This window comes from Tiliqua scincoides, chromosome 2 (genome assembly GCF_035046505.1).
Source record: "Tiliqua scincoides isolate rTilSci1 chromosome 2, rTilSci1.hap2, whole genome shotgun sequence".
In the NCBI taxonomy this organism is placed as follows: domain Eukaryota; kingdom Metazoa; phylum Chordata; class Lepidosauria; order Squamata; family Scincidae; genus Tiliqua; species Tiliqua scincoides.
In genome coordinates, this window is record NC_089822.1 from 250,499,023 (window position 1) to 250,509,646 (window position 10,624).

A 10,624-nucleotide genomic window follows, 5' to 3' on the forward strand; every position below is an offset into this window, starting at 1 on the left:
TTTGTTTCCTAAGAGTGCAATCCTAACCCCTTATGTCAGTGCTTTCCAGGACTTTGTGTCAGGACTTTCCAGCACTGACACAAGGGCAATGCAACTCTGAGGTAAGGGAACAAACGTTCCCTTACTTTGAGGAGGCCTTAGTGAGTGACACCCAATTTTAGATACCCAACTTTAGATATAGGCTTTAGATACCCAACTTTAGGCACCCAACTTTAGATATGGGCTGATGGGTTCTGAGCTGTCTGTGACAGATCAGGAGAGAGATCTTGGGGTGGTGGTGGACAGGTCGATGAAAGTGTCGACCCAATGTGCGGCGGCAGTGAAGAAGGCCAATTCTATGCTTGGGATCATTAGGAAGGGTATTGAGAACAAAACGGCTAGTATTATAATGCCGTTGTACAAATTTATGGTAAGGCCACACCTGGAGTATTGTGTCCAGTTCTGGTCGCCACATCTCAAAAAAGACATAGTGGAAATGGAAAAGGTGCAAAAGAGAGCGACTAAGATGATTACGGGGCTGGGGCACCTTCCTTATGAGGAAAGGCTACGGCGTTTGGGCCTCTTCAGCCTAGAAAAGAGACTCCTGAGAGGGGACATGATTGAGACAGAGTGGATAGAGAGATGCTCTTTACACTCTCACATAATACCAGAACCAGGGGACATCCACTAAAATTGAGTGTTGGGCGGGTTAGGACAGACAAAAGAAAATATTTCTTTACTCAGCGTGTGGTCGGTCTGTGGAACTCCTTGCCACAGGATGTGGTGATGGCATCTAGCCTAGACGCCTTTAAAAGGGGATTGGACAAGTTTCTGGAGGAAAAATCCATTATGGGGTACAAGCCATGAAGCTGGACTAGATGGGCCTATGGCCTGATCCAGTGGGGCTGTTCTTATGTTCTTAATTACAGGATGCAGCACATGTTCCATTGGCACCACTATGCCAGTGCTGGAAATCAGTGACATAAGGGGTTAGGATTGCACCCTAATACATGTACATCTGATGTCCTTTTTTTGTTTTTGAAATGCAAATGTAGGGCTAGGATAAGAGGTTTAGGGTATATAACATGCCGTTTGTTGAACAGTAATACATTTTCTGTTGCCCAGTTATTTGACCAGGACACAGCTGTCCAGGATGCAGATAACTTAGTACAGCTGACACCCATGTATGAAAGCAGAATTTGCCTTAATTCTTCTGGATTATGAAGTTAAAAGGGCATGTTCTCATACCTCTGCATTAACATGGGTGCAGTAGACTTTGAAGTTAGACATATTTCTTGCAGGTGATGAGCCCAAGGAAAATGGGTCTGCCTTTGCACGTGGTTGAACAGATAACAGTGCAATCAAGCCAACGCACCAGGTTCTGGAAAGTTCTGCAGGAGGATGGTGAAAATGCAGATTCCCTGGGTAAGGAACTGCTGGGCTTGGCTCCAACGAATCCAGAACGGTATTCCCCATCTGGTTTACATATTTTGAGACTTGTGTGTAAAATCTCTTCTGAATAGCATATTTGTATGCTTATAATTTACTAACTTATAATAAATTCTGTTAATAATAAGATACAAAGCAAGAAATTCATTTTTGACACATTCCCTGAATAGAACACTTGTAAAGACTAATATATCCAGCAAGTGATAGAAAAGTGAGTGGAAATGTGAATGGATGGGCTGCAGCCAAGGAGATTCGTAGGTACAAGCACTGGTGAGAAGACTAGTTCCCAAGTAAGATGGTTTTCTTTTATGGAGAAATGGAATCGTTCAGTCACATGCAGCATTAGTGTACATGTGATATCAGTCGGCCCAATCGTTTCATTTGAAACTTTTTGTTCATAGTGGATTATCAACAATTAAAAGATACCTTTTAATGTGTCCTTAGAAAAATCCATTTATGAAGTGCCTCAGGTTGTGTGTTTGGTGCACTACCAGAAAATAAGCATTAAAAAAACACACCAGATCCTTGTCGGTTATTGTCAGTTGACTAAAGACGATGCAAATTAGTTGGGGGAGGAGGGATGAAATAACACAAATAAAAACAGTTAAATGTGTCCATAGAGAAATACAAGATCACCTTGGAAACAGCCTGTTGACATTTCCGTAGACCTATTGTGGGGTCGGACATGGATGAACAAGAATTCCAGTGGTCAAGGGACAAATCTTCATTGTCTTTATTTGGTTTTCTTCCTACTGAGTACCAGAAGTAAAATCTGTGATACATTTCCTGAGTTGCATAAGGACCAGGACCAGTGGCATAGCTAGGTCATTTGACACCCAGGTCAGACCGCCCTCCGACCCCTACTAGATATGCCACTGACCAGGACTCCCATAGTCCAGAACCAGAATCTGTAATTCCTTGGCAGAGAAATTAGGTTTCCATATTTTAGCAGAGAGTGTTCAGATTCCGGGATAGGGATAAAGTGTGGGGGTTTTGTGGCACAAGGGGAAAGATGAGAAGGAGGAGGTTGCAGGAAGCTTGATAAGAGGTCATCAGAACATTGACAAAATTCCTTTCTCTGTTTCTTCAGATGTTGAGAGAAACCCATTCAAGGGGAAGAATGCTCAGGTTGGAGGAAATGAGTCAGTGGAAACACCCAGGAGTGGACAAGGGAATACCCAAGAGAATGTGCCGGTGAGAACTGAGATGAAGGATGAAAGATACAAATGCAAGAGCAGACAGGGAATAGAGCCACTTCCGGGATGCAAGGAATCTGGTGAGCTCAGAGGAGCTGCCTGCAGCAGTCCTATCACAATGGATACAGAGGGGGGAACAGCATTATTTTCCAAGTCTGGAAGAAGGTACCATCAAAAGCTTCATGAGCACGACTGTAGACAGATGGAAGTAAAAAACCATGATGACCTAGAGTTTGAGGTAAGGCTCCATTCTAACTCGTCAACAAAACACCACAGAACTCATACTGGAGAAAACACTTACAAATGCGACAGCTGTGAAAAAAGCTTCTCTCAGAGATCACATTTATTAAGACATGAGATGATTCACACAGGAGAGAAACCTCACAAATGTCCTGAATGTGGAAAAAACTTCTCTTGGAGATCACAATTGTTGATCCATCAGGTGATCCACACAGGAGAGAAGCCACACCGATGTCTTGAGTGTGGGAAAAGTTTCTCTCAGAAATCAAGTTTGTTAACCCATCAGAAGATGCACACAGGAGAGAAACCTCACAAATGTCGTGAGTGTGGAAAAAACTTCTCAAAGAGATCACATTTGTTAACTCATCAGATGATCCACACAGGAGAGAAACCACACCAATGTCTTGAGTGTGGAAAAAGCTTCTCTCAGAGAACACGTTTGTTAACCCATCAGAGGATTCACACAGGAGATAAACTTCACAAATGTCCTGATTGTGGAAAAATCTTCTCGTGGGTTTCGCAATTGTTAATCCATCAGGTGATCCACACAGGAGAGAAACCACACCGATGTCTTGAGTGTGGAAAGAGCTTCTCTCAGAGATCAAGTTTGTTAACCCATCAGAGGATGCACACAGGAGAGAAACCACACCAGTGTCCTGAGTGTGGAAAAAGTTTCTCTCAGAGATCACATTTGTTAAAACATGAAATGATCCACGCAAGAAAGAATCCACGCAGGTCACGTTTATCAAGGCATCAGAAGAGTCAAACCAAGAGAAACCTTACAGGTGTCCTAAGTGTGGTGAAAGCTTAACAGTGATCATCACCAGGTCCAATGTTTTCCGAACTTCAATAATCTCTGTATTTTTGAATATAATTATATAATAAAATATTATTATATAATATTATTATATAATTTTGCCTTGTTTGGAACTTTCTTGGCTGATGCTGCAGTATCCTAAGTGATGGGGAACAAGCTTGAATATTGATGGGCTCACTATTGAGTGTGTATTAATTGGCTGTTCCATAAACGGAGCTCCATGCCTCACCCTTTGAATATCAGCTGTAGACGAAATGATTTGGATAACCAGGATGTGCAGATTATCTTCTTCAAGAAGAAGATAAACTTGTAGAATTTATACACATTTACATGTCAGCAGAATCAGTGGGTGCGAATCCCAACAAGAAGTAGGTGGAAGTGTTGCATTTAACTCTGGGAGCAACAGGACTCAGAAGGTCCAGCTGCTGGATATCGTGCAGGTGCAGAAGCGGAATGATGAGACTACAGGTTTCTAAGGGAACAAAGCAGGAGGAAGGCTGGAGCTGAAGAAGTCTTCTGCCCCGCCTCTAGCAAGTGTTTTTTTTAATTAAGTCCTAAACAGAACAGAATAAGCTGAGTTGTATTTAGTTAAAAGATAAACATTAGCCAGCTCTAGTCTGACTAAGGCACATTTCTTGATAAGCCTGACTAAGGCACATATGTCTTCCAAGTACAGTCTCCCATCCTGTTTATATAAGTACAAGGTAGTAAGCCAAGGCTGTCTCAAAATGTGTTCTAAAAACAAACTGCAAGTTTGCTCGCAATGTAGCAAATGCTCACCAGCCTTTTTGTTACTCTACAATTTTCCCCACATGGAAGGACAGAGGAGAACAGAACATGGACAAAGTTCTTCCCTCTGCCTTCTGCAGTGACAAAAGAATTTGATCAATATGGAGAATTTCTCAGCAGGGAGGATTGGGGCCAGAATAATGGCAAGCAGTGTGGACAATCCATATCTCCACGAGCATCATGCACTTGTATATGTCCCAAGGATGGGAAATAGGGTAGTACTAAAGGGAAATTAAGAAGCACTTGTTGCAGTATGAATGTCTGCCCCATTTCCCCAACTCAGCACAAACATGAGAACCTTCATACAAGGGAGAAACTGCATGAATGTTCTCTATTCATGGAAAAAGCCTTCCCTTTCAGAGTAGCATGAACAGGAAATCTGATAGAAGATTGTTCTGTGAATGTGAATGTTCTGAATGTGGGGAATGCTTCAATTTAAATGTGTATGTGATGTATCTCAGGAGATCCGGCATGGGAGAGTTTTCAAATGCCCTGAAAATGGGAGAAATGTCTCTTGGGAAGAGACGGTGATCACATATCAGGCAAATCCTGAGGAAGCGAGACCCTTCTAACGGATCCATTCTGTGGTATGCCCAGTCATAGCCTGCAACCGTGCCAAAACAGGCTGGGCTACATGCTATGGAGGGTGTAGCAGTGACTTTTGGGGAGCAACCAAACAGGTTGCTAGATGTAGCTGCGAGAGCAGAAGCAATGGAAAGTCAGACAGGCAATCAAGAGACAGCAAGCAGATTGAGGGTTGAGAGTGCAGAGCGAGAGACTGTTTTTACAAGCCTCTGACTGCTCTTTTATTGTACTTTTGGAACATTAATTCAAGTTACATTCCGTTCCTAGATAGTGCCACATTGGAATCACATACAGGGGCTAAGAACAATGGGTGCCTTTTTCCAAGTGCCGTATCAGCTATTTTCACACTGCGGCCTCGGGAACTTAGCACCCCCTTCGGCGTGCCGTTGGGGGGGAAGGTTTGCCTTGCCATATCACCAAAGCCTCAGTGCTCCTCTGCATAAGCACTAAAACACCACAGAGGGGGTGTAGGGGCTTTCGAGAGGATTGGAAGTAGAAAGGGGAAATGTTTTTCCTTACCCTTCCATAAACTTCTTGGGTTTACTTGGGTATGCAGCAGCTCTTCAGCTGGCACTAGTCTGAGGAAACAAAGGGGGGGTGTTGGCTGGCACTGGAGGGGTTAGTGTCTCTTTGCCCCACCACCATGCATGGGGCCTTCAGGGCATCCCTGCAGCTGGAAAGCGTGTACTGCTGTGGAATAGAAATGCAATTATAATGGTTCAAGGGATCTCCATGGGAGAAATGGAACAACCTGTTCTTCTCATGCCACCATCTGAATAAAGAGCAAGCAGGAAACATGAAAAGCGATCTGCCAGAGTGTCGCAAGGGGTGCTTCCTCGTTCAGAGAACTGAGGCAGCAGTTATTTACTCAGCAGTTATTTACTCAGCGTGTGGTCAGTCTGTGGAACTCCTTGCCACAGGATGTGGTGATGGCGTCTAGCCTAGACGCCTTTAAAAGGGGATTGGACAAGTTTCTGGAGGAAAAATCCATTACGGGGTACAAGCCATGATGAGTATGCGCAACCTCCTGATTTTAGAAATGGGTTATGTCAGAATGCCAGGTGCAAGGGAGGGCACCAGGATGAGGTCTCTTGTTATCTGGTGTGCTTCCTGGGGCATTTGGTGGGCTGCTGTGAGATACAGGAAGCTGGACTAGATGGGCCTATGGCCTGATCCAGTGGGGCTGTTCTTATGTTCTTATGTTCTTATTCATATGCGCCATGATATACATAATAAGCAGAAAGCACTTGCAAAATAGGAAACCCTACAAGTGTACAATGATGGGTGCCTGTGCCCAGGATCTCACTGCATCCTATGCATTCTTTAAATTTTGTGTACGCTTAGGGCCCAATCCTATCCAGCTTTCCAGTGCTGATGTAACTGTGCCAATGGGACATGTGATGCATCCTGCAGGGTGGAGGCAGTCACTGAGTTTTCCTTAAGGTAAAAGAACATTTGTTCCCCTACCTTATAGCTGAACTGCAACTGCATGGGCACTAGAAAGTTAGATAGGATTGGGCGTTTAGGTGCATCACTCGTGTTTCTTTCAGTTAGGGCACAATGCTGTCCTGTGCTGGAACAGGCAAGCCAAGGGGCTTGTGCTGTATCCAGCACAGGATAGGAGCCAGAAGCAGCTTAGCCAGAGGCAAGGGGAAACTTTTCCCCTTACCCCTGGGTAAGGGCCGCTGGCCCCTATGGATCTCCTCGGACTTGCGCCACCTCTTGGGGTGGTGCAAGTCCGAGGAGAGTGGAGCAGCTTGAAGCCACTCTGTTCTTCCCAGGAACGGGAGTTGGGATCCAGCATAACTGCCAACCCTGCCTCCCACTCCCTGCATGCCCACCCCTGGGGCTGCCCTCCAGCCACCCAGGAACACTTCCCTCCTGCCTCCCCCCCCCACCTTTTACTCTTGTGTCAGCCCAACCAGGCCGACACAAGTCCAAGAGAGGAAGCCGGCGTGGAAGCTTGCATCAGCCTCCGCAGGCCGGTGTTTATCAGAGTGCTGGCCCGGCTTCCTCTCAAGGAGGCGCAAACGTGCCTTATAACACATTTGCAACTCTCCTGGGCCAGCGCAAGGGTCTTGCATCGGCCCAAGGGCACATTTGGATTGTGCCCTTAGCCTTTTTTGGGCAGACTTTTGGTTGTTAACCATGTCCTCCTGTCAAAGAGCAGTTCATTACTCTCAATAAGCACAACAGAGGTTTAGCTGCAGTGGCAGAACCAGACTGTAGTTGCCAAGAATAATGAATGTGTTTATCTTTAAGGTGCCACAAGACTCACTGTTTTTTCTTTCAGTATGATTATGGAACAAGCAGAACATGCTGAACGTGCTAAACATGGCAAGAAGTCTGAGGACATTCTTAAACTTGAATTTTTTTTTTCCTATTGCATGATTCCATTCCAGCTAGTGCACTGTGGGAGTGTAAATGCTAACTCGGTGGTTCTCAAACTTTTTAGAACTGGGACCCACTTTTTAGAATGACAATCTGTTGGGACCAACCGGAAGTGATGTCATTAACCTGGAAGTGATGTCATGACTAGATGTGATATCATCACTTTAGGCTTCAAATCTACGTCGCAGTCCGGCAAAGGTCCCATTAGACAGTGCACTTGTGCTGTTATTTTGCATAGGTCGAAATTCAGACATTCCAGCTTGGAAGTCAAAGCAGAATGCAGACTTGGATCTTTCTCCAGCTACACAGCCTTCATCCCTTTCCGGCTTCCAATCTTCCCACCTATTCACCAGGCGTCTATCCCACCAGGAAGCCAACCCGCCCAGCAGCTCTGTACTTTCTGTATTTTCAGCTCTATATTTTCAGTGGCAGTTGACCTTCTAGGTGCTTTGTGACACACCTGAAATTGGCTTGCAACCCACCTGGTGGGTTCTGACTCACAGTTTGAGAAATGCTGCAATAGTCTAAAAGTGTATAACAGGTTCTTAAGTTTTCCACAATGACCTCAACATCTCGTTCCTGTTTAGACCTCATCACTGTATATGCAAAGTTAGGAATTTCTTTTGCCCAGTGTGTATCACTTTACAATAAACTTGCATGACTTTCATCAGCCATTTTGTTGCCTGGTTTGCGTTGGAGAGATCCTTTTGGAATCCTTTGCCCTCTGTTTTGGTTTTTACCATCTCTACTACTCTCATGTCATTTGCAGTTTTGGCTGCCCTGCTGCTCGTCCTTGATTCCTGATGGTTTATGAATTTAAACCCTGGTCACAACAGACACTAAAGAAACCTGCTTAAAAAACCCTTTGTGGCTCATCTATTAAAAGGCCTCTGCTCTTATCCCAGGGTTGTGGGCAGCCCAATCCTAACTAAACTCCCACAAGACGATCCAGCAGCACGCGTGTGGCTTATGGGGGAATTTCAGCTGATGGAGGTCTTCTCAGGATAAGGTGACATTTGTCCCCTTGCCCAGAGTAAGCGCCAGCAGCTGCTATGGGTCAACTCTGACCTGCAACAGCAATATCACTGGCTCAATTCCGAGTTAATCTGTGTTGGCAGCTCAGGCCTGGAAAGGGGGATAGGATACAATGTGCTGAGGCTGCCGAACCCACCCCCTCCTGTGCCTGATCTGTCCGCTCCCATGTTTGTTGCAGGTGCTCTTCCCATTACACACACACACCCTCCAACCCTGTGCTGGATTTACATGCTCCAGTGAGCATCTCTGCATGCACCATGCCAGCGAAAATTCTCCAGCCTAACTGCGGGCCAGTTCTGTGCCTAGAACTGTCATAGTGCTTTATGGCTCTTTTGCAACATTGTGCACAGGGAGAGAGCGAGCTCCACTGGTGCAGCTGAGGGATAGGATTGGGCCATTAGCACTCTTGGGGTATGTTGTCATGGAAAATATTCTTTGCATGAAAGCCTTTACTAAAACCTCTTTGAACGTTTACCCATACAAGGTCTGCTGGCAGGGGCATCCAAAGACCTTTGGGTGCCCGAGGAGGGGTATCAAATGTGGCCACCAGATTTCTGGATACACCTGACAACCAAAGTATCTGTGACCTATGAATCAGAATCAAAGGAGCAACTTGAGGATAATTTTGACAAGACTCTTCATCAATTTCAGCATCTCATCTACAACTGTCTTCCTATGTGATCCGGAGAGACATCCGGCAAGAAAAACATGTCCTTCGAGCCGGAATCGAACCAGCGACCTAAGGATGACTTTGCTGCCACGCTACAGTCCTCCGCTCTACCAGCTGAGCTATCGAAGGGACAGGCATAACATGCTGTGTTGGGTATTTTTAAAGTGGGGTGTAGCACCTACTGGGTGTGGAACTGGCTTCTTAATTACAATTTTTCCCTTGAAGATCTTCCCACCTCTCAGCTGGCCAACCTCATGATGACCTCATCAACTAAATTACACCTATTTACATCCTCTTAAGAAAGCACTTTGAAAATTCCTGCTAGCTAGTTTCAGCTTTGCTGGCTGAGAGACAAGAGGGTGCAAAGATCTTAGAGTAAATTGCAGTCCAATGACAGCCTGCCATCACCAGAGAACGATAACCTTGACCAAAACTGATTCACACCTGGTCATTAGTCCAGTTTTGCTCATCTGATTAGGGAGGTTTTAAGTGTGAATGGCAAACACAGGAAATGTAAACAGCAATGTAAGTATCACATGTGAAGATGGTCTTAGAGTGCATCCTATGCATGTTTATTCAAAACCAAGGCCCACTATACTTAATGGAACTTACTCCCAGGTACAGTGCATCCCCTATGTGGAACAGTGCATAGGGTTGGAGCCTAATAGTGTAATCCAGGGGTGCCCAAACCCCGGCCTGGGGGCCACTTGCGGCCCTCGGGGGCTCTCAATCAGGCCCTCTGGGAGCCCCCATCTCGAATGAGCCTCTGGCCCTCCAGAGACTAGTTGGAGCCCATGCTGGCCCAACGCAACTGCTGTCAGCAAGAGGACAACTGTTTGACTTCTCACCTGAGCTGTGGGACAAGGGTTCCCTTCACTACTTGCTGTTTCATGTCTGTGATGCAGCAGTGGCAGTGAAGGAAAGGCTGGCCTTGCTTTGTGCAAGGCCTTTTATAACCTTGAGCTACTGCAAGACCTTCATTCATTCATATAAATTCCATCTCTAATATATTCATTTATGTATATTCAAATTTTAAATAGTAAATTAATTCTTTTTTTCACAGCCCCCGACACAGTGTCAGAGAGATGACATGGCCCTCCTGCCAAAATGTTTGGACACCCCTGGTGTAATCCTATGCATGTGTACTCAGAAGCTAGTTCAATTCTGTTTAATGGGGCCTACTGCCAGGTATGTGTGTATAAGAACATAAGAACAGCCCCACTGGATCAGGCCATAGACCCATCTAGTCCAGCTTCCTGTATCTCACAGCGGCCCACCAAATGCCCCAGGGAGCGTATATAGGATAGCAGTCTTAATGTCATCCCAATTCTACAAGTAGCCTACCATAAAACAGTGGTTCCCAACCTGTAGGAGGCCGTGAACCACTGAGACAAAATTGGAATCAGTGTGGAACAAATGCAACCAGGGCCTCCAAAAAGAGGTGTATCAAGGACATAGCTATGGAACTACAGC

The 10,624-nt window shown here is 45.4% G+C and overlaps 1 protein-coding gene and 1 non-coding gene across 2 annotated transcripts in view; one reads left to right on the forward strand and one right to left on the reverse strand.

Annotated features, from left to right (window-relative positions):
* The window catches only part of LOC136639033 (zinc finger protein 208-like), a 35,590-nt gene extending 31,876 nt beyond the window's left edge, over nucleotides 1-3,714 (forward strand). Inside the window, exons 11-12 of the mRNA XM_066613061.1 lie at nucleotides 1,289-1,404; nucleotides 2,519-3,714. Coding sequence (XP_066469158.1) covers nucleotides 1,289-1,404; nucleotides 2,519-3,675 — 1,273 coding nt within the window. The 3' untranslated portion in view covers nucleotides 3,676-3,714. The remainder of the gene's footprint in view (nucleotides 1-1,288; nucleotides 1,405-2,518) is intronic.
* Nucleotides 3,715-9,192: 5,478 nt separating this feature from the next.
* On the reverse strand, nucleotides 9,193-9,280 carry TRNAY-GUA (transfer RNA tyrosine (anticodon GUA)). The gene is given in 2 exon segments: nucleotides 9,193-9,228; nucleotides 9,244-9,280. It is a non-coding gene; the product is annotated as a tRNA-Tyr (tRNA).
* Nucleotides 9,281-10,624: the final 1,344 nt, after the last annotated feature.